The sequence below is a fragment of the Sus scrofa genome, chromosome 5 (genome assembly GCF_054392235.1).
Source record: "Sus scrofa isolate SSC_HxYL_T2T_F1_AM1 chromosome 5, Sscrofa_HxYL_maternal_Yorkshire_Landrace_v2.0, whole genome shotgun sequence".
Classification (NCBI taxonomy): domain Eukaryota; kingdom Metazoa; phylum Chordata; class Mammalia; order Artiodactyla; family Suidae; genus Sus; species Sus scrofa.
Window position 1 is genome coordinate 83,845,001 of NC_139387.1, and position 24,578 is coordinate 83,869,578.

A 24,578-nucleotide genomic window follows, 5' to 3' on the forward strand; every position below is an offset into this window, starting at 1 on the left:
AGCCAGACATGGAAACTCGTCTCATTACTTTATAGTCATGCCATGTATGTTTTTTTAACCATAAAATGACAATAAAAACGATTTTTAAAATGAGAGTGTTTTGGATAAATGACTTCTGTGCTGACCTCAATCACTGTGATGAAAGCACTAAACACCAAAGAAGCACGTTATCACCAAAACAAGCTGCTAGGAAGCAGGTGCACAGCTACAGGACTAACCATGTGGGGCCCTTAGCACTTTCCTAATATATCATTTTGCCTAAATAGTAATAAAAGAGAAAAGGTAAAACAAGGGCCATAAGAAAACCATAAAGTGTTTGGAGAGTGCAGTCATGTGACAGTCTTCATTTGATCCATGGGCAGGGGGAAGGCAAAGTGGGAAGGGCTTTGTGGAGAAAGAAAATTGCCTTAATTAGAGACTTTAAGAGCCTGTAGATGTTTGGCAGACTTTATAGTTGTAAGGAAGAAAAGAGGTTATAGATTAACTAGTGCAGGGGTTAAACAGTAAGTAATCAAATCTATAAACATTTTCCACATACAAAAAAAAAAAAAAAAAAAGCACAGAAATATACATACGGAAGTCCAGGGAGGAGCAAAGTGATTTAGATGTTGCTAATCAGATAAATGGCTTGGCCACCAAGTAACGAGAAGCTAATGAGTTCCACAAAGTGCACTGTGGAACTCAAACCACATGTCTAAACCATATTTGGTTGAGAAGTTTTCAGAATCCATGGACTATACATTATTGCTTCCCTAAACTCAAGAGGCAAATGTTTAGCCTTTGCTTTGAAGAGGGTTTACTGACTTGAATTATCAGATATTATGGCCTGTTCACAGTTCAACTGCCCAGAAAAGATAACACTAGCCTCATTTTCAGGCTGACCTTGTCAAAAGATTTCACTCTCACAGGGCTGTTGCCTGGGAACAAGCAACTTTCTGAGTTGTGCTCTGGAAATTGGCATGGTTAGAAAAATAACTTAGTGGAAAAGGGAGATCAAAGCTGCCACAGTCTAAGACACAAAGAACATCTTTATGCTATGCACAATAACTCCACTCTCTTGAACGTTTGTAGCTCTATATTTCTGGTTCCAAACAGACCATTTTATGTGATGCATGGTTATCCCCTCCTCCCCAGACTCATGGGTTTTTCTTTAGCATCTTCCAATCCTAGGTCTGAATCCTGGTCCTATCACCAAGTAGCTGTGTACCAAGGTAACTTAGTTAATACTTTATGTGTCTCAATTTTCTTATCAGTAGAACAAAAGATAACTATTAAAATTAGTTTTACAGCTCAAATAAAATAACACATAATATGTCTGACAGAGCACCTGGCACATCGAACTTAATATGCTATTACTATACTTTCAGAAAACTATGCAGTGATTAAACCTGGTAATATTTTGTGAACACTTCAAGAATTCCTGACACACAGTAGGTTGCATTGTTTGATGAATGTCTACTAGGACCCTAAAAACAAGACAATCTTACATGCTCAGTCACAGTATCAAAAGTGGAAATAAAGTATAAGCTCAGACTAAATTAGTATTCCCTTCAGAGAGCAATTTGGCAACACTGATCCAAATTAAAAACATGTCTATCCTGAAATTTAATGTAACTTTGTATGCAAAAAGAGATCCATAGAGTTAAGTCACACTGGGGAGGAGGGGGGAGCGGTGGCCATTAAAACATTTTTTCTAATAGCCAGAACTTGCACAAAACTTAAATGTCCATCAACAGAAGAACATACAACCATTATAAATAGAACATGGACATTAGAATACATCACCAATTTATCAAGGGGAGTAGAGATGTAGAACAGTTTACAGAATATAATTCATGTGCTGGGGGAAAAGATGTGAAATATCAATTTTCAGATCCTTAATAAGCATTCTTGTAAAGGCCTTGAGAATTTTGAGGAAAACATAACTTTCTGATGGTAGTCTCAGCATAGAAAAATCAGCTTAGGAAAATACCAGTTTTACAAAAAATATGATTGAATATATGAAAATTATACTTCACAGAAGAAAACAAGATGGCAGAGTGGAACCCCTCTCATGGGAAAAAAAAAAAAAAATCACAACTACTAAATAACCATCAACAAAAACGAGTGGAAACTACCAAAAAAAGATATTCTATACTCAAAGAAGAAGCCATGAGACAGTATGAGGGAAGTTTTCGTGATATAATCAAATCCCATGCCTGCCATGTAGGCAACACACAAACTGGAAAATAACTATATAGTGGAGATTCTCCCACAGGAGAGTTCAGAATCCATTGTCAGGCTTCCCAGCCTGGAGGGTCTGGCTTTGGGAGGTGTCCAAAGAGCATTTGGCTTCGGAGGCCAGTGGGATTTGACTGCAAGAGCTATACGGGACTGGGGGAAAACAAGAGACTCCAGTGTTGAAGGGTGCACACAAGGTCTCTCATGCACAGGGATGCAAGGCAAAGCAGTAACACCATAGGAGCCCAAGGCAAGACCTACCTGGGGTTCCTGAGGGTCTCTTTGGAAGGCAGGAGTTGGCTGTGGCTCACTGTGGGGTCAAGGACACTGGAAAGCAGATCCCCTGGGAATAGTCATTGGCATGAAGCATACACTGTGCCCCGACCCAACAGCATGCAGACTCCAGTGCTAGGATGCTTCAATACAGGGTGGGAAAATAGACTCACCCATCAGCAGTCTTCCTAAAGTTATCCTAAGCTCACAGCTGCCTTGAAACACACACTTTGACATAGCCCTGCCCAGAGAGACAAGATCAGCTTCACCCATTAGTTGTCAGGTAGGTACCAGTCCTTCCTACCACAAAGCCTAAACAAGCACCGAGACCATCTTGTGCTACCAGTGGGCACACAGGAAGCAAAAGGAATTAACAATCCTGCAGCCTGAAAATGGAGACCACAGAGGAAGTTAGACAAACTGAGACAGCAAAGATATGTTCTAAAGGAACAAGAAAAAAAACAAGAACTAAGTTATGTGGAGATAGGCAATTTACCTAAAAAAGAATACAGAGCAATAATGGTAAAGATGATCCAAGATCTCAGAAAAAAAAAAAAAAAAATTGAGGCACAGAATCAGAAATTACAAGAAACATTTAACAAAGAGCTACAAGAATTAAAGAACAAAGATGACAATACAATAACTGAAAAATATACAAGGAATCAATAGCAAAATAAATGAGGCAGAAGAACAAATAAGTGAGATGGAAGACAGGTTAGTGGAAATCACTGGTGGGAGAAAGAGAATAAAGAAAAAGAATAAAAAGAAATGAGGATAGTCTAAGACACCTCTGGGACAACAATAAATGCACAAACATTTGCATTATAGAGGTTCCAGAAGGAGAGAGAGGGAGAGAAAGGGCATAAGAAATTTGCAGAGATAAAAGCCAAAAACGTTCCAAACTTGGGAACGGAAATGCTGACTTAAGTTCAGGAAGTGCAGAGTCCTAGTCAGTATAAACCTAAAGAGGAACATGACAAGACACATACTAATCAAACTGACAATAATTAAATACAAACAAAAAACATTAAAAGCCTCCAGGAAAATGCAACGGGTTTTTGCATACAAGGGATGACATACAAGGGAATTCCCATAAGGTTATCAGCTGACTTTTCAGCAGAAACTCATCAGGCCAGAAGGGAGGGGCAACGATATAGTTAAGTGAGGAAAAGGAAGAAACCTACAACCAAGAATACTCTACACAGCAGGGCTCTCATTAAGATTCAATAGAGAAATCAAAAGCATAACAATCAAAAGCCAAGAGAATTCAGCACTACTAAAGTAGCTTTACCAAAAATGCTAAAGGGACTTCTCTAAGCGGAAAAGAAAGGGCCACAATTAGAAACAATAAAATTACAAAAGGGAAAGCTCACTGGCAAAGGCAAAAATACAGTAAAGGTAGGAAATCACCCAAACAGAAATATGGTGTCAAAACCAGCAATAATGGGAAAAGGGTACAAATGCAAGATACTGGAAATGCTCTTGAAATTAACAGACTAGCAACTTAATCATATATATAACACCTTATGGTAACTGGAAACCTAAATTCTACAAGAGATATATACACAAAAAAGAAAAACCAATCCAAACACAACACTAAAGATAGTCATTATTAAATTATGAGAACAAAGGCAGAAGGGAAGAAAAAAGGACCTATAAAAACTAATCCAGAACAATGAACAAAATGGCAATAAGAAAGTTCATAAGGAAAATTATCTTAAATATATAAATGCATTAAATGCTTCAACTAAAAGACTGGCTGAATGGATACAAAAACAAGACACATATAAATCCTGTCTATAACCCACTTCAGAGATGGGGACACATACAGACTGAAAATGAGGGCATGGAAAAAGGTATTCCATGCAAATGGAAATCAAAAGAAAGCTGGAGTAGCATACTCATATCAGAACAAACAGACTACAAAATAAACACTGCTATGAAGCTTCCCCAGTGGTGCAGTTCAGCAGCATCTCGGGAGCACTGGGATGTGGGTTCGATCCCAGGTGCAGCACGTGTTGGGGATCTGGTGTTGCCGCAGCTGCACCTTAGGGCATGACTGCAGCTCTGATCTGATCCCTGGCCAGGAGCTCCATATGCTGTGGGGCACCCTGCAGAAAAATGCAACAGACAAAACATTGCAACAATAGACAAAGAATACTACATAATGATCAAGGAATCAATCCAAGAAGATTTAACAATTGTAATTATATGTGCACACAAGAGCATTACAATATATAAGGCAAATGCTAACAACCATAAAAGAAGAAATCAACAGCAACACAGTAACAGTGGGGGACTTAATTGACGTAAGTAACACACCACTTACATCAATGAAGAGATCATCCAGACAGGAAATCAACAAGGACACAGTTTCTAAATGACATATCAGAGCAGACAGAATTGATATTTATAGAACATTCCATACAAAAGTAGCAGAATATTTATTCTTCCCAAGTGCACAGGAAACCTTTTCTAGGGTAGGTAACATGCTGGGCAACAAACCAAGCCTCAGAAAATTTAAGAAAACTGAAATCACACCAAGCATCTTTTCTAAACACAACCCTATGAGATTAGAAAGTAACTACAAAAAAAAAAAAAAAAAAAATCCTTAAAAAACGTAACTACATGGAGGCTGAACAATATGTTACTTAACAGCCAAAGAATCACTGAAGAAATCAAAAAGAAAATAAAAAACTACCTAGAGACAAATAACAATAAAAACACAATGATACAAAGCCTAAGGGGCTCAGCAAAAGCAAATCTTACCTCAGGAAAGAAGAAAAATCTCAAACAATCTGAACTTACACCTAAAGCAACTAGAAAAAGAACAAACAAAACCCAGTTTGTGGAAGGAAATAAATTATAATGATCAGAGCAGAAATAAATGGAGACAAAGAAAACAACTGAAAAGACCAATGAAACTAAAAGCTGGTTCCTGAAAAGTTAAACAGATAAACCTTTAACCAGACTCATCAAGAACAAAAGGGAGAGCTCAAATCAATAAAATTAGAAATGAAAAAGAAGTTACAAGAGACACCACAGAAATACTAAGGATCCTAAGAGACAATTGCAAGCAACTATGTGCCAATAAAATGGACAATCTAGAAAAAAAAATGGACAAATTATTTGAAAGGTACAACCTTCTAAGACTGAATCAGAAAGAAAAAGAAAATATGAACAGACCAGTTACAAGTACTGAAATTGTAACTGATTTAAAAACTTCCAAAAAACAAAGGTCCAGGACCAGATGGCTTCACAGATGAAGTCTATCAAATATTTACAGAGGAGTTAACACCCATCCTTCTGAAACTATTACAAAAATTGCAAAGGAAGGAAACTCCCAAACTCATTCTATGAGGCCACCATCAATCACCTTGATAGCAAAACCAGACAAAGATGCCACACAAAAAAGAAAACTACAGGTTAAGATTACTGATGAACATAGATACAAAAATTCTCAACAAAATATTAGCAAACTGAATCCAAAAATACATCAAAAGGATCAAACATTGCAATAAAGTAGGATTTTATCCCATGTAAGGCTTTTTCAACATCCACAAATCAATGATACACCACATTTAAAAACTGAAGAATACAAACCGTATGGTTATCTCAATAGATACAGAAAACACTTTGCTAAAATTCAACACCCATTATGATTAAAAAAAACTATCTATAAAGTGGGCACAGAGGTAACTTCCCTCAACATAATGAAGGCCATATATGACAAAACCATAGCTAACATCATACTCAACTGTGAAAAGCTGAAAGCATATCCTCTAAGGTCAGGAACACGAAAAGTATGCCAACTCTCACCACTTTTATTTAACATAGTTTTGAAAGTCCTAGCCATGGCAACCTGAGAAGAAAAATAAAATGAATCCAGCTTGGAAACGTAAAACAGTCACCGTTTGCACATGACATGATAGTTAGTATACATAGAAAATCCTAAAAATGCTATCAGAGAACTCCTAGAGCTCATCAATGAATTGAGTAAAGTTGCAGGATACAAAATTAATACACATAAATCTCTTGCATTTTTGTATTTAAAAATGAAAGATCTGGGGAGAAATACAGAAACAATCCCATTTAATACTGCATCAAAAAGAATAAAACATCTAGGAATACATTTACATGAGGAGACAAAATACATGTACTTCCAAAACTATAAGATGCTGATGAAAGAAATCAAAGACAACACAAACAGCTAGAAAGATATACCATGTTCTTGGACTGGAAGAATCAATATTGTCAAAATGATTCTACTACCCAGACATTCTAGAATTCAATGCAATCCCTATCAAATCACCAAAGACATTTTTCACAGAACTAGAACAGAATATTGTATGGAAACACAAGAGACCATAAATAGCCAAAGCAATATTGAAAAAGAAAAACAAAAATGGAGGTATCAAGCTTCCTGACTTTAGACAATACTACAAAGCTAGAGTCATCAAAACAGCATGAACTGGCACCAAAACAGAAATATACATCAGTGGAACAGGATACAAAGCCCAGAAATAAATCCATGCAACTATGGTCAACAAATCTAAAAAAAAGGAGGCAAGAATACACAATGGAAGAGATCCAGTTGTGGCTAAGCAGTTAACAAACCTGACTAGGATCCATGAGGATGCAGGTTTGATTCCTGGCTGTATTCAGTGGGTTAAGGATCTGATATTGCTGTGAGCTGCTGTGTAGGTTGCAGACATGGCTTGGATCCCATGTTGCTATGGCTGTAGTGTAGACTGGCAACTGCAGCTCTGATTCAACCCCTGGCCTGAAAATTTACATATGCCACAAGCATGGCCCTAAAAAAAAAAAAAAAAAAAAAGAATACACAATGGAGAATAGAGAGTCTCTTCAATAAGCACTGCTGGGAAAACTAGATAGCTCTAGCTCTATGTAAAAGAATGAAATTTGAACATTCTCTAACACCATACTCAAAAATAAAATGGATTAAAAATCTAAATGGAAGACTGGATACTATAAAACGCAGAAAACAAGCAGAACAATCTTTGACATAAATAACAGCAACATCTTTTTGGATCCACCTCATAGAGTGATGAAAGTAAAAACAAAAAGAAACGATAAATGCTAGAGTGTGTGGAGGAAAGGAACCCTCCTACACTGTTGATGTTAATGTAAATTGGTAAAACCACTATGGAAAACAGTAAGGAGGCTCCTCAAAAAACTGAAAGTAGAAATACCATATGACCCAGCAATCCCATTCGGGCATCTATCTAGAGAAAGCCATAATTCAAAAAGAAACATGGACCCCAATGTTCACTGCAGCACTATTTACAATAGCCAGGGCATGGAAGCAACTTAAATGTCCATCAACAGAGGATGGATAAAAAAAGATGTACATTTATACAACGGAATATTACTCAGCCATAAAACAGAATGAAATAATGCCATTTGCAGCAATATAGCTAAACCTAGAGATTATCATACTATGGTACTGGTCAGACAAAGAATTTGTCTTTCATTTATCATTAAGTCATCACTTTTTTTTTTTTCTTTTTAGGTCCCCACCCGCCCCACAGCATATGTAGGTTCCCAGGCTAGGGATCAAATCAGAGCTACAACTGCCAGCCTATGCCACAGCCACAGCCACGGCAACACAGGATCAAGCTGAGTCTGTGACCTACACCACAGCTCACGGCAACGCCAGATCCTTAACCCACTGAGCAAGGCCAGGGAGCGAACTCAGCAACCTCATGGTTCCTAGTCGGATTGTTTCTGCTGTGCCACGACAGGAATTCTGTTAAGTCATCACATATGCAGAATCTAAAAAAATTATACAAATGAACGAATTTACAAAACAAAAACAGACTAACAGACTTAAAAACAAATGCATGGTTACCAAAGAGAAAGGGAGGGGGATAAACTGGGATTTGGGATTAACATATACAGACTACTACATGAAACAGTTCATCACAACGACCTACTGTATAACACAGGGAACTCTACTCAATATTCCATAGTAACCTACGTGGGAAAAAATATGAAAGAGAATGGATATATGTGTAAGTGAATCACTTTGCTATACACCTGACACAACACTGCAAATGGACTATACTCCAATAAAAAATAAACGTTAAAAAAAATACTTGAAATGGGTGTATAAAATTACATCTTTTAAAAACTTACGGGGAAATAAAAACTGATTTAGTTCTTCTTCTAGGAATCAATCTCCAGAGAACAATCTGAAATGGGAACAATTTATATATAAAGATGTATCAATCACTTATATTAGTACAATTTACATTTCACTTATTTTAAAAAATCCAACAGTGGAGGATTACTTTAGGTAATAGTATACCTGTGAACAGAATATTACATGGGTATTAAAAATCATGCTGCAGGAGTTATCAACGTAGCTCAGTGGGCTAATGACCCCACATTTTCCCTGTGAGGATGCAGGTTTGATCCCTGACCTCACTTAGTGGTCAAAGGATCTGGCATTTCCACAAGCAATAAAAAATAAATACAAACTTCTCAATACATTATTATGCGGAAAAATTCTAACATAGTTATGTACAGTATAATCAGTGTTATTGTTACCTTTAAATGGTTAAGATTACAAGCCATTTTTCTCCGTTTTTTTTTTTGGGGGGGTTCTTCCCTCGCTTACACATTTTTTCTTATTAAGTTATTCTAATTTCCTACAATGATTATGTAACTAGGAAAAAACACTATTAAAATATACGCCTATAGTTGACACTAAGCTTGATTACAACCGGAACATTAACCTATGAGGCTAGCTACTTTGGTACAAATCCAAGAAATACTGTAACACATGTTGAAAAGATTTATAAAGAGGAATAATAAAGTCACCATTTCCCAGGAATCTTAATAATAAAATGTTAAAGACACTACACTCTGTTTATCAAAAGAATTTATTAGAAAATATTACATACTACATATCTGTATGAGTATTATTTCAGTAGATAGCACTCCATCCTCATACTACAATGGACCTTGGGCAACCACTGTGCTTCCAAAGCTACATCTTTTGGATAGAACATTCATCTAATACATACTGTGGCCATTTAAAGGAACATAATGGAAAAAATGTGGTAAAAACCAGAAAACCACAGAATTTTTGGAATGTTAAAATAAAAAGTAACTAATTTTAGTCTCAAAATTCTAGGCATCACTATAGCCTAAAAACATCAGTCAATGGGACAAGGTAAAGGGACTAAGGTTTCAAAAGGTCAAGTTAATACTGAATCTTCATAAATAACAAATAAGAGAAATCTGTAACCCCACAAAATGTTTTTTGATTAAGTCTGTGCACATGCAAAATTAATGTAAATTTTTGAAAAAAAGCAAGAATGGCAAATGTTAAAAAGCAATGTATTTTTTTAACACAGAGCATGCACTTTCTAATACATTTTAAATATTTCAAAGTTCTCTAAGTTTGATTCCAGTCCAGTAACATTCTTCATTAGCTATTTAAAATGCAGTTGAACCAGTACCCCAACCAGATATGAAGTACATACTTGTTATTTAAGAAAGGTAGAATTAATTCATGACACTCCTACCAAAAATGTGAGACTTTTACTCTTGACCACATCACCTAGTTTTTCTTCAAAAGCTTTAAACATGTTTGCACAAGCTAAATGGTATAAAGTAAATTTTAAACTGTTACCCAACTCCAAAATGTCACTGAAAAAAATGTACGAAAAATATTGTATGGTGTGTTTAATCAATTTACGCAATGTGCTACAAAATAAGTTTTAAGTGTGAACCAGCTTTAACCCAAAATCAAATAAAAGTTCACACAATTGTTTCTAGAGTTCAACTGAAATAAATGAGGAGGTGTGTGTTGATATTCAAAACACTTGTCTTAGTATTTTTTATAAGAAGAAATATACTTCCAAAATTCTTTCCCCATCATAATCTAAACACAAACTTTAATTAAAAATATATATAAATCAGTAGAATACCATATTACAAATGCCCAGAAACACAGAATAAAGATCAAAAACTGCTTGGAAATATTGCTAATACTTTTTGGAATTATACTCATAACCTAATAAAGATTATGAACTAACACAATCATTATTGGGGCCAACATTTTGAAATTCTATCAATTCTAGCACCAGCAAAGTATTATACACATAAAACTGAGAAACAGATCATCTTTAGTTCAGAAAAGCACAGTCCTACAGAGTTGACTCACTATTTAGCTAGTTTAAGGGTTAGTCTGAGGCATATATCTACCTTGGAGCCATTAATACCTTTATCTGAATAAATCTCCAGTTATTCGGTATGTGTTGAAAATTATTACTGGAATGAAATATAATTTATCATGGAGATAACCCATTTTTTTCATCCATGATGCCAATTAAAATAATAAGGCTATAACATTTGAAACTTACCTTTAATAAAAATTAACATATTCTAGTACTTTAAAAAAAAAACAAAACAACCAAATCTCTAGTCCCTGAAAGCCTAACCAAGACTCCATTATTAATTCCTCACTTTTTCCAAAACACAAGTTTTAATATCTAGGATTTTGCAACATCAAATTGCCACTATATCCACTGTAAAGCATTTAGAGATTTCTCAAGTGTGAAAAGAATTTCATTAGTGATTAGACAGTGAGCAACAACCTGAAAGCCGCTGGAGTGTCCCCATCCTACCTTAATCCCAAGGTCACTACTTAATAACAATTCTCCAACTGGCACAAACGATTTACCACTAGATGAGAAGATACGGAAGAACATAATTTTTACACTTTTTCCAAACAGGTCTTCTAAATTCAACAGAGCTTGGACTGTTAGAGTTGTAAACTTAGCTAATCAGATTGCTTCATCTCAATTGGGGAAAAAAAGGCACAAAAGAAAAACAAGCAGCATAACCTTTATTTGGTGATACAATAGGTGAACAGTGTTCTAAAAATTTGAACACTGAATTTTACTCATGTGATAATTTGTTTTCTATCTAAGCAATTTATTCAGATGTGTGCTTCAAAATACACATTAGGAACCCTGCAACTGCTATGTTCTTAGAAATCTTTTTCATGGTAATACATTATTTATCTTTCTATAATTAGAGAGAAGAATCATAAAGATCATACTTTATTTTTAGCCTGACAGAATAAATGTATTTTATATATATATATCTCTTCCAAAACCAGTGCACTTGGAAGTTTCTAATTTATGCACTTCGTTGTTCAAATCAAAAAGCTGTACATCTTCCAGTATCCACAATATAACACAGTCTGAGTAAAAATGCACATTCCTTTAACCCCTTTACTTATCTCTGAATTTGTTTTTATTGGGGGGGGATATAGAAGCTGTTGTGTAGAACTATCTTTATTTAGAACAAAACATTATTTCCTACATTAAAAAAAATAATTTTATCAAAACCAAATTTCAATCACAGTTCTCTATGATTTTCAGTTAAGGGTACATGTTGAAATTGCACTTTGCAGATATCTTGACAGTGTCCTTTATAGAGCGCCCCATTTCAGCCTATGTTTTTATCAGTAGAAACAGTTTCTTCCAGAGTTTTCTTTTGGCTTCCCTTCCGTGAATATTTGTATTTGTCTACATAGGCTTTAACCAGATTTGCTACTTTAGTAGAATTTACTTCTCCACTTTTACTATGACAAACCTATAAAAAAAAAAAAAAAAAGAGGGATGGGGATTTTTTTTTCATAATTAAAGGGATAAAAGCAAAATGGAAAGCTTTGTGAAAAACTACCCCTAAAGAGATGACCTCTTTTTTTTTACATGTTTCATATCTCATATGAGCTTACTCAAAAGGTAAAAGGAGACAAGAATTAGAAGCAGCTATCTCTTACTATTTCAACTAGATTTAATTAAGTATTCCTTTATTAAAATAGAGATGGTTCAAAATAATATATATATATAACACCACTAAAACTATAACTTACTTTATCTACCGCTTTGCGTACAATCTCTTTATATTCTTCCTTGGTGATATCTTTATTTTGATAAAATGGCTTAATGGCCAATTTTACCTCCTGTGCTGCTCTTTCTTGAATTTGCAATTTCTGGTAAGAGGAAAATGTATAATTATTATTTGCCTAATTACATACTTTCAAAAAATCTTTAAAAATATAAAACTGGAAACACTAACACATTTTACATTACTGCAAAGAACAGTTCAAATATTAGCATCGTAAAAACAAAGTAGTTATTTCTTAACACATATCAAACCTTTTTTTTTTTAAGGGCCCCACCCATGGCATACAGAGGTTCCCAGGCTAGGAGTCGAATCAGAGCTACAGCTGCCGGCCTACACCACAGCTCATGGCAATGCCTGATCCTTAACCCACTGAGCGAGGCCAGGGATCGAACCCGCAACCTCATGGCTCCTAGTTGGATTTGTTTCCACTGAGCCACAACAGGAACACCCTTCAAATAATTATTAAATCCCCTTCACCACCTGTACAATAGAAAGCTGTTATTTTTTTTTTTATCTTTATCATATACAGAATTATATAGTTTGCTCTCAACTTTGAACTTGCCTTGTCTGTCTTCGAGCTATCTGCGCTGGCTTCCACTGTAACACTTACTTTGCTTTCTGCCAATTTTACAGCAGCATTAGAAGCTTTGCTGTGACTTGATGACGAAGTATTACCAGAACTTGGTCCCTGAACTGTTCCCGTATTTCCTGGGGCTGCTGTCAGAGCAGGCAAGACTGGCGTACTCATGTTATTACTTACATGAGAAGCACTAGGAATACCCTGTTTTAAAGAGTTATCATCAGTTAATGAATTACTTGCACTCAACAGAAGTCATTTAGTCACCTATTAGAAATAACATTTTTTTAAAAAGCGATTTTAATACATAAATACTTAAGAGAAATGCATATTTCAGGTCATATCTAAAGGACTCTGAAGAAAAACGAGTAACATTCTGAAAAAGAACCCTATTCAAATATGCCATGATGACGTCTAAATCATATATAGGTACTGTAATGTTCTGACAGTAACACTAAAACCAACAAGAAGAGCAGTATTAACAATAGTAACTTTCTACAAGGCTCTTTAAATTAAGTACCCTCACTTTAAAGATGGAAGAAAATAAGACAGTGAAATCAGATGGCTTGCAGTGAGCTGACAGTAGAAAAAGATATAAGGTCCCAAAGTACCACTTCCCTGTTCTTTCGAACATATCTTGCTGCCAGGATTCTAGAAATTCTAAGCTGCAGACACGAAACCATAAGCAACACAATGTTTACAAATTATTATTCCAATTTTCTATATGCCTCAGAGGCACTCTTTCATTTTTTAGCATGGTAAATTTGTGAAAATGAAACACTGATGGTAATGGACAATGAACTTTATGTGGTGTCTGTCCAAACAAGATAGTACGAGCTTTATCTCTGGTTTTTCTTAAGGGCCACACCCGCAGCATATGAAGTTCCTGAACTAGGGGGTCAAATTGGACTTCTGTGACCTACACTGCAGGTCACAGAAATGCTGCATCCTTAACCCACTGAGCAAGGCCAGGGATCAAACATCATCTTCATGGATACTGGTTGGGTTCATTACCACTGAGCTACAATGGGCACTCCTATCACAGTACTTAATAACAAGTTCCCAACACCTAAAAAGTCCAAAAAATTAGGGAAAAAATTTTAACTGTCCACCACTTGATTCTGGTTTGGTTCATAATTTGGCCCTCTTAATTTGACCAAAAAACCTGTCTGAGTATCAGTAATAGCATAATATAGCTTACATATGATAACATGCATTCACTTCTTTTTCTTATTTGGGGGTGGGAGGTTTGGGGAAAGGACAGTGAAAGAGGTGTTATGACGGTATACCATATACCTATCAAGTAAGCCATTGTGTGGAGCTGCCAGGCAGCCCTTTCTTCAACATCTGTCCCTAATAACTAAATGTTTACAATGACTATGTTGATTAAAGTTAAGTTGCTAAAAACATACCTGCAATTGCTTTCCATCTGGCTGTGAAGCAATGTAGCCGACTTGCTGGGATGGTGGGGGTGGGGGTGGGGGTGGTGGTAGTCCCTGAGTTACACTGGTAGGAGCAGCTACTTGCATGAGAGGCACTCCTGTGTGCAGATGCAAGGGCAGCTGAGGATGAATATTAAATGGATTACGCTGGATGTTCATCAAAGGAGCATGAACACCAACTGGGTATGGGAAGATATTCATAGGCTGGTGTTGCGCATTCATTTGTTGCGGCATTACATTCATTTGTGGTTGCATCATATTTATAGGTAGCTGAGAACCATCGCCTTGTTGGTTTGTTTGGTCTTTTAGGTTAGAATCTATCAAAAGAAAAAAAGCTTATGAAAAAAGTCATGTTACAAATTTCTTTTGATGGAGAACCAAAGAACCACTGGTTCCAGTAAAATTAATTAGCAATTAAATATTCAGAACACCTAAACCAATACCCAGTTATTCAGTTTAATCCTGTCACTTCTAAATAATGTGGGCTGACTGTCTAACTAGAAGAAAACATTCAACTAAAATTATTTTTAAGAGTAACTTCACATTCTAACATCAGTCAACACTAGAAAAGCATCAAAAAGAATTGGTAGCTCAAGAAAACTTACTAGTTAAAGAAATAATCACATAAAATTTAAGTAGATTACTAAATTAGAAGGTTAATCACTTTTTAAATCTTCAACAGCTTTTTTCTTACATGTTCTTAAGAGAAGTCAAGGAAAGATAAATCTTTTTTTAGCAGAATTCTTTAAAGGCAAGCAATGATCAAAAAGCCTCAAGTACACACATCTAATATAAATGAAATAGAATTTAAATCCTGCCTATGAAGAACCCAAATTCTTCTACTGTAGGAAATTTACTTTAACACATTTAGGTGTTTGGCAAGGTTTGGGGCAGGGCTGGAGTGAAAAAAAAAAAGAAAATAAATATTGAAGTATATAACTATAAAAAGGGTCATTTCAATTTATACAAATAAAGTATTAAATTTATAATCTTTCTTTGAATAAAACAGTGTTAATTAATAAACATAATGTTACCCTGTTCAGTTGTTTCCTCTTCTTGTCTCGTCCATCCAGACTGTGGACCTGAAGAATTCCTCCCTCGACGTGAATAATAGTTTTGTACATCTGCTGGTAGAGTCTTTCTCACAGCCCAACTCGATGCAGATGTCCATCCCGACCTATCTGCCGGTGTATCAAATGAGAACTCTTGCTCACTCTTCCGTTTATAGGGCTGCTGTTCCACAAACTTCAAAGTCTCATTCCCTGAACTATTTGAATTCCCTGAGAGGGGTTTTCGGTTTTGCCACCTATTTTCATTTTGATCTGTATAGGCAAAACCACCTCTGTAAGTGCCTCTGCCACGGTTACCTCTACCACGGTTAGACCTCCAGCCTGAACCAAAGTTTTTATTCCAAGAATTCCCTGAATTTTCATTTCTCTTTTCTTCCCAATGAGAATCTTTCAACTTTTCTGGATTTCTGGTTCTTGGATCAGGCCCAGAATTTATTTTTTCTGTTACCCAGTTGGGACAGTCATTTCTATGTTTGTCAGCAGAATTTGAATCACTAGCATCTGGACAAATGTCATTTTTTTCTTTCCTTGTATTTTCACTCTGTTTCTCTGGGTCATTCTTCCTGTATCGCTCATTTCCTCGTGGACATCTCCAACCATCATTTGCCCATCTTTCCTTCCATCGAGGAGAGTAACTGTCTCTGTCATTTCTACCAAATGATGAACTCTTACTTTTTGTTCTAGATCTTGACGGTGATCTAGAACGAGATCTGGACCGAGACCATCTTCTGGTTCTCCTTTCTCTATCCCGATCTCTCCTCGGCCCATCTCTATCACTTTCTCTTTCCCCGCTCTGGGACCTGGATTTTTCTCTTGGGGAGGAACCTTTCACTCTTGGCTGAGATCTTCTGTTCTCCCTAGAAGTATCTCTTTTGGGGGAGAGTGATTCAGATCTTTTGCCTTCCTTAGCGCCATCTCTTTTTGGAGATCGAGACTGAGATGGTCTCCTTTCTCTTCCACTATCCTTTTTTGGGGACTGAGAACGAGATGATTTCCGTCCTCTTGCAGATTCTTTCTTGGGAGATGGTGACTGAGACTTCCTGCTTTCTTTTCCAGTTTCTCTTCTGGGAGATGGAGACTGAGACCGCTTCTTTTCTCGCGCAGTGTCTTTGTTGGGAGACCAAGTTGTAGATGGAGAATGAAATCTAGATCTTCGTGTACGAGGCTTTTTGGCTTTTTCTATCGTATCTATTGGACTTTCAGATGGCTGAGATACAGATTCAACTTTTTCTTTTACAGGATCAGAAGATGACATATTCTTTTGGAAACTGTGTTCCACAGAATTTTCATTCAATTGTTTAGCATCAGCATTAACAGATGGTTCAATTTCAGATTCATTCTGGTCACTGCAAAATGACTCACATTCCATAGGTATCATTTCATTATTGTCCTCACTAAAATGCTTCTCAATCTGTTCAATGTGTGTTTTAGGCAATTCTGTTGTTTTGGAATGTTCGACCAGAGATTCAGTCTTTTCTTCTAAAGATTTGTCCAATTGGGTGTTAAGATTATTTTTTAATGAATTATTTTCAGAGTCTTGAATACTATTGAAATTTTCATTCCCTGAAGTATTACATGTTGCAATTATTTCTACATTTTCATTTTCAACATGCCCAACCTCTGAGCTCTTAATAGATTTTCTGTCCAATGTTTGTGTAATTCCACCCTCAGAAGATTCTAATTTTGGGCTGTCACCAAACTGCTCTGTTTTTATTGTAGAATCTTTATGATCAATCATTTCCACTACAGGACTCTCCATAACTTTTTCTTCATTAGCCACTGACTCTGCATTCACAGGTAAGTCACCTAGGCTTGATACTGATTGGTGTACTTCAATTTCAGACCCTGAACATGGAAGAAAACCATCTGGAGGATGATCTGTAAATGTATCTGCTCTTACCTCTGAATCTGTAGGTCCAGCTATTTGGTCTTGATTTTCCAACGGATCACCTCCTTTTTCAGAAATATTTTCAGAAATCTCACTTTCCAGACATAAAACATTAGCCTCTATACCTGTATTCTTAACTTTTTTAATTTCTTCCTCCTCTCCAACTAGCACAGGAGGATCTTGGGCACCAGATCCAGAATATGAAGATTCCACTCTTTCCTCTGTATCACTGGTCTCAGTACGTTCCTCATTTTCTTCTATTAACCCACTACAACTTCTCAAGCCATTAGCAGGCTCATTTTCTCTATTTACCTGCACAGTGTCACTACTTTCTACCTCTGATTGGTTTTCTTTCTCTAACACAGGTGGTATGTCAGATTCTGCCATTTCTTCATCTACTGAATCACTGGAAGATGATTTTTCATGGGGAGGTACAGAACTCCGAAGTTTCTTTTTCAGTAAAGGTGGTTTTCTTCCTCTTCTTAAAGACTTCCGTTTTGGAGCCTGCCTCGTTTGCTTTTCTGACTCAGCTGAAGAGGAAACACTCACAGATGGATTATTGTTATCTGGAGCATCACACCCAGAATTATTTGATATTGGGGATCTCTGAGACTGACTGACTGGTTCAGCTCTCGTGTTACGTGTAGATCTCCTTGTAGGAGTTGTTGCTGCAGGTTTTCGTCTTGACCCTCTGGTGTTTGAGGTACCAGAAGTTTGCTTCTTCTCTTCTCCTTCTTGAGTATGTGCTAATGCATACCCTTTGCAAGAAGTACCTAATAATATATGTTTTGTAAAAAGTAAAAAGTATATGTTTCAGCAAATGATAACAATTTGGCTTCAACTTATTTTAGCACAAAATAAACATCTATAACAGAATCAAACGACATATACTTGTGAATCAAATTATAAATAAATGCATAGCTACTAACATCTGAGTAATATAATTTTTTTTAATACCACTGAAATGAATTATCACAAGATTTGAATCCATGTGGACAATTTTATAGGGGGAAAAAACAAAGGAAAATATGCTTGGTCTGATAATGGCCATGTGATTTATGAATTGTTATTACCCAGGTAAAAGCAAGAGACAAAATGCTATCTACAAATAGTAAAGATTCAAACGATTTGTTCATAATTAATAGGTGATATTACTTTTAAAGTTCTATGCTTTGGACACTGAAGTCCTAAGCAGAAAGGACACCTCTAATCAGTTTCTCAAAGAAATGAAGTTGTATTTCTTAAAATAAAAGGGACTTCCTAGTTGGAACTATTTTAAAGTCAAATTGTATAAATATTTACAGAAATATCTAGGACTTGCTATCTACATTTTACAGCTTTTCTAAGTCATCAACACACACTTCTTTTAAGATTGAAATACATATGTGTTTTAAATCTAGAAAAAATTTCAAAAACTTTACCAAAATTTTCTAAAGATATGGTACTTGATGGAAAAATAGTTCTTGGCAACACAGAAGAGATGAGAGGAAGGACTTCTGTTTCAATATTCCAGGGTATAAAACCAATTCTGAAAATTCAAAACAAAATACAATTTTGCTTAAATGGTTTAAAAAATTAAGCCAGCAGTTTATTTATTTATTTTTTGTCTTTTTAGGGCTGCACCCAGAGTATGTGGAGGTTCCCAGGCTAGGGGTCGAATCAGAGCTGTGGCTGCCAGCCTACACCACAGACACAGCAACAGGTGATCCAAGCGGCATCTGTGACCCACACCAGTACAGCTCACGGCAACACTGGATCCTTAACCCACTGAGCGAGGTCAGGGATCAAACCTGCATCCTTGTGGATACTAGTCAGATTTGTTTCCACTGAGCCATGATGGAAACTCCTAAACCAGCAATTTAAAAGGATTAATTTGCCAAATCAGATCGGCCATATTAAAATACAGGGTACTTAAATTATTTTTTTCCAAAGAGCCAATACATTTTTTTTTTCCAAAAAGGAAATTCAAGGTTATTCATTGTTCAAAGGTGGCTATCAATTGGCTGCAAAAACAAAAAATAAAACAAAATAAAAAACCTTTTAAAAGCATGTTTTTTGATTAATTAATAGCAAAGGGAGATCAAGGACAAGTTAATACGTATTACCTGTTTCTTGCTGAAATAAGTTAACACAATATTCTCTCAAGAATTTTTTTAGCTTTTATTTTTTTTCACCATTCTAAAAACAACTTGTTAACAAAATGCATGTAAATAAAATACACAGATGAAAGGTACTGATTTTAAGCGCACAGCGTGATGACTTTTGGCCAATTTACCTACATAACAACCACCCCCAATAAGATATGGAACATCTCCACCATTCCAGAAAGCACCTTCCTGCTCCCTGTACCTTCCCCTCCATGTCCAGACAACCAAAGAGGTAATTTAGTCACGTTAAGTCAAATAAGGGTTTTAAAGAAATTAGCTAGGTGAAAGGAGAATAAATAAATAAAAACTTGGAGTTCCTGTCATGGCGCAGTGGTTAACGAATCCGACTAGGAACCATGAGGTTGTGGGATCCATCCCTGGCCTCACTCAGTGGGTTAACGATCTGGCATTGCCATGAGCTGTGGTGTAGGTTGCAGATGCGGCTCTGATCCCGCCGCGTTGCTGTGGCTCTGGTGTAGGCCAGTGGCTACAGCTCCTATTGGACCCCTAGCCTGGGACCTCCATATGCTGCGGGAGCGGCCCTAGAAAGGGCAAAAAGACAAAAAAAAAAAAAAAAAAAATTGAAAGTAAAACTATATCATCTGAATTTTGAAGTATATCCCAGATGGTTATTATCATATTTTTGTTAGATTTCTCTAGGCTTTATAGTATATATCAGATCCAAAAACATTATGCCTCAATCTGAGGATGATGGCTTTTCAAAGTTTCCAGTGTCCCTATGGACCTGCTACAACCACAGAGTTTCTGCATTCACACTCACTACTTCTTTCTCTTAATTCGTATTTGTTCAGTTCAGGTCTCCTAATAAAAGACTATCTCATCCAGTCTAAGGTGAGATTCTGGAGTAAGAGAAAAAAAGCTTGAAAAACTATGTGTAGGCGTTCCCATTGTGGCTCAGTGGAAATGAACCTGACTAGTATCCATGAGGATGAAGGTTCAATCCCTGGTCTCCTCCAGTGGGTTAAGGATCCAATGTTGCCATGAGCTGTGATGTAGGTCGCAGACAAGGCTCAGATCCCACGTTGCTGTAGCTATAGCATGGGCCAGCGGCTGCAGCTCCAATTTGACCCCTAGTCTGGGAACTTCCAGGTGCCATGGGTGCGGCCTTAAAAAGCAAAAAAAAAAACAAGACAAACCCAATGTGTAACTTGGACATGAACAAAAATATGTAACACCAAGAAAAAGTTAGGTTTCACATTATACATATCTGGATTCTTTTTTCTTTTTTTTTTTTTTTTTTTTAAATAGCTGCACCCATGGCATATGGAAGTTCCCAAGCCAGAGGGTAAATCCAAGCTGGAGCTTCAACCTAGGTCACAGCTGCAGCAATGCCAGATCCTTAACCCATGGTGCCTCCACAGAAACAAACTGGATCATTAACCCATTACACCACAGTGGTAACACCCATATCTGGATTTTCTCATTTTACTTATGTATGTTCCACTGTCATTCCTAGAGGATGAAGGCCTTGTGCAGAATTATATTACAGTGACATATAAAACTTACCACATGTCATAGGAATGAATATAAAACTGGCAAGGAACTTGCTCTTTACATGGTGGCTTGATTTAGGTAAATATCAAATACCTAGGAATGTGCTAATAGACTCAGGACTTTAAGAAAGGACTAGATTATAGAAAGTCATGAATGTCAGGGCAGAGTAGGGACTTGATCAAACAGCTGAGAAAAACATTTTGGAGACAGGAAGTGTCATGATAAAAGCAGTGCTTCAGCTAATAGCAGAGAGGGAAGATTTGGAATGAAGGGAAAAATAGAGGAAGGATGAAAGATCTGAATGATATTACTAATAATAAACCATTTAGGTACGCTCCCTTTCAAATGAATCAAATATCTACTTTTATTAAATAAATAAAAGATTCTTTACTTTTCAAGTGGTTCCTTAAATAGGGGCTTTTCATTTGGCATCTGAAACTCCAAAGTTTATTTTAGACAAATCTTTCTTAGAAACTTAACTATAGAATAAGACACCTCTGTACTTAACTATTAATAATATCTTATATGCATGTTAGAACATAAACACTTTAATAAACATTTTTTTTTTTTTTACCTTCCAGCTCCAGGTAATGTATCAGGAAACCACGACAATTCCAGTTCCTGTCTCTTCTGCCTAATCAATGCACTGATTTCACTGCCTTCTATAAATTCTGCACTAAAAGATAAATTTTAGACCCTCATCAGAATTCCAAAAGTCTGGAGTAACAACTGGGTTATATCATGAATAGCAGGACGTTTTCAAAACTAACATTATAAATTCCATTAAAAAAAAAAAAGTCTTTTTCTATTTAAACACATTCAAAATGAATTCATTCCTAAAGTAACTGAAATTTTTATATTACAAACCAAAATTATATTTATCTTATTCATAAAAGTAACGCTTACATTTCTATCTTAAACGACAGAATTTTTAAAAAGTCAATTCAGACTAACATCCTTATTATTGAGAGAAAAATGCAACACTATTTCTATCCCATGAATCAAAGCTGCAGGAAGCAGTTCCAGCCGAAACTCTAGGTGCAATAGTTTGCCATCTGAAACTAAGCATAAGACAACAGAAGAAAATAAAAGAAAGCATGGTTATTTTTGTAACCAAAAATGGGTATAGAACAGCTTTTTCAAAAGGCTACTCAGATGTAACTAGTTTCTTTGGTACCTTGCCAACCTCTAAAATTAAACCATAGTCTTAATATGTTTTGTTCATTCAGCCAACTCCATGTGATACTAAAATCCCAACTTAATCTTCAAATATCCACTTAGTATCTACACGCCAGTCACTATGGATTCAAAGGTGACTGGATCGCCTCTGAAAGGATTCTGCTTTATTAGGTATTACCCCCATAATTTAACAACTGGCCAACTTCTCTGTCACATAAAAAGCTTGTGTAGAACAACTTAATTTATTACTAATGGAAATGAAGGCTACTAGCATAGGCAATCACTGCATAATAAAGAGTCACAAAATAACAGGTTTATTTGCCAAAAGAAACAAAAATAAAAACCAAGGTGGGTTTTCATAATGTTGAATCAGTTTTAAATTTCTACCAAAAGTTAATTAAAACATCAAACATAAATAGCATAAATTAAAAGTGGAAAATACTAACCAGTATGCTGTACAGGTAAAAGAAGATTCTCCAGTGTGACTACTAGAAGAAAAGATATTGGAGAAAAAATTTCTGAAGCAATGATTTGTACACTGATTTGATCTTCGAGGCTAGAAGAGTAAAAAGAGGTTAGTGAAACAGTGAACAAAAACTCTCCGTAAGAAGTAGGTAATAGTTCTACTTAAATATTTTGATATATTTGTGGCACTAGAGTTAGGTACTAAATAACCATTCACTGTTATTTATCTAACAAAAATATTTTTCTTTACTTCAACAAACCTTATTTGTCTTTATTATTGCATTTTTCTTTCCTCCCATTTCACTGTATTTAGAGTTTCCTGTACAAAGACACAAAAAGATTTTGTCTTAACTTTTATTTTAAAAGGTTGTAAACCAGTATTGATATTGGCATATTGACAAGACAAAGTTAAAATATGCAGAAAAACTGCATTTAAAATAATAGTACTTGAATTTGTATTGATCCAAATGTTAATTTTTTCTTGTTAAGCCAAGATACAAGGAAATTATAAGAGGCCACAATACAGAAAACTAGTCCAGCAAATAAAACTGTTATGCTCAGACACTATGTATCAAAACTCTAGTCAGTATTTTCTGGCACTCAGTGCAAACTTAAACCATCTTGTAACAAAGATGGCTTAAGAGTGTGTGTGTGCGTGTGCATGTTCGTGTGTATGTGTGTATAAAAGAAGTCAAATTACTTAATATCAGTCATGTACTAAATATGTCCTTTCCAGCTCCCACTGTAATGAACAACAGATACTGTTAACTTACCTCAAGTGGCTAAGGAGCTGACCAGGGAATCTGGGGCCACCAGCCCTTGTCAACTCTAAGTTACCATTTAACTACCAGCTTCACTTAAGTACCCTTCCCTTCGTCTTGAAACTTTACAGAATTTGGAAAAGTAGAAGTGTTAATTACAACAGCTCTCTGTTACACCAATATTTTGGACTGTACTGCTTATGACTTATTTTTTGGTTTTACTTGTCTCATCTGAAAATTTGTGTACTTCCAGGTTAAGAAAGATAAAGACAAACAGTTTCTGCTAAGCACAAAAACTGTATTAACATCTTTATAGGTTACCGTCCTGAGTTTTTTCTTTACTATCCAGCCTATGTTATAGGTCATCTCTACCTATCAATACACTTGATGTCTGCAATAAACTGCTGCTGGTACTGTCATTGTTCTCGCCTCAGAACTTTGGAGAAAGTCTAAGTACAAATGACAACTGGTCTTTCAAACTGGAGCCTTCCTCATCTCACAAAGGCCCTTACTAACTTTGCTCAAAATCAATCAATCTGACTGAGAGGCCTGTTTCCTGCAAGACCTTAAGTATTTAGGGTTTTTCTTCTGTCAGTCCAGGTGGTAAGCACCTTTCTACTTAGTGGCATACTAATTTTCTTTTAAATTACTATACAACAGCTGTTTGGTTTCATGCTATTGTCCACCCTTCACACATGTCCCACTCAGAACTACTGTTAACAAATGTAATTTCAGGTTGGGGAGAAAGTTGCTGGCTGAGATCCAAGTATTTATTTTCTTACCCTTTGATGTGTACTTAAAAGATGAAGATGATTTTCTGAAGTGCTTAAAGAAGCCAGGAATAAAAATGTGTGACAGTTACCCAGCCACATTCTCAGAAATAACTATTTCCTTCAACTAGTCAGAGAATTGCTGTGTTGCAGCTACATGGTGTTTTTAGTGCCCTAAAGGTTGCTGAGTTGTTTTCATTCAATCAATACTAAATGAGTACATATTGTTTACTGTGTTCCTTCACCTGGAAGCTTATGTCAGGAGCCACCACTAGAAGAAATGCTCTCTATGGGAAAACTGTTAGTTTTCTGGCCAA

The 24,578-nt window shown here is 36.0% G+C and overlaps 1 protein-coding gene across 6 annotated transcripts in view; it reads right to left on the bottom strand.

The window, feature by feature from the left end:
• Positions 1-9,385: 9,385 nt before the first annotated feature.
• The window catches only part of SCAF11 (SR-related CTD associated factor 11), a 67,733-nt gene continuing 52,540 nt past the window's right edge, over positions 9,386-24,578 (bottom strand). For 4 of the 6 annotated variants that reach the window (XM_084957173.1, XM_021092988.2, XM_005664158.4 and 1 more), the window contains 9 exons: positions 22,991-23,049; positions 22,712-22,821; positions 21,661-21,762; positions 18,846-18,952; positions 15,501-18,197; positions 14,437-14,783; positions 13,010-13,228; positions 12,413-12,532; positions 9,386-12,129 (listed from right to left, as the gene is read on the bottom strand). In XM_084957173.1, the coding sequence (XP_084813299.1) occupies positions 11,983-12,129; positions 12,413-12,532; positions 13,010-13,228; positions 14,437-14,783; positions 15,501-18,197; positions 18,846-18,952; positions 21,661-21,762; positions 22,712-22,821; positions 22,991-23,029 (3,888 nt within the window). In that variant the 5' untranslated portion in view covers positions 23,030-23,049 and the 3' untranslated portion in view covers positions 9,386-11,982. The remainder of the gene's footprint in view (positions 12,130-12,412; positions 12,533-13,009; positions 13,229-14,436; positions 14,784-15,500; positions 18,198-18,845; positions 18,953-21,660; positions 21,763-22,711; positions 22,822-22,990; positions 23,050-24,578) is intronic. The other 2 variants (XM_084957175.1, XM_021092989.2) reach the window with 1 other exon arrangement.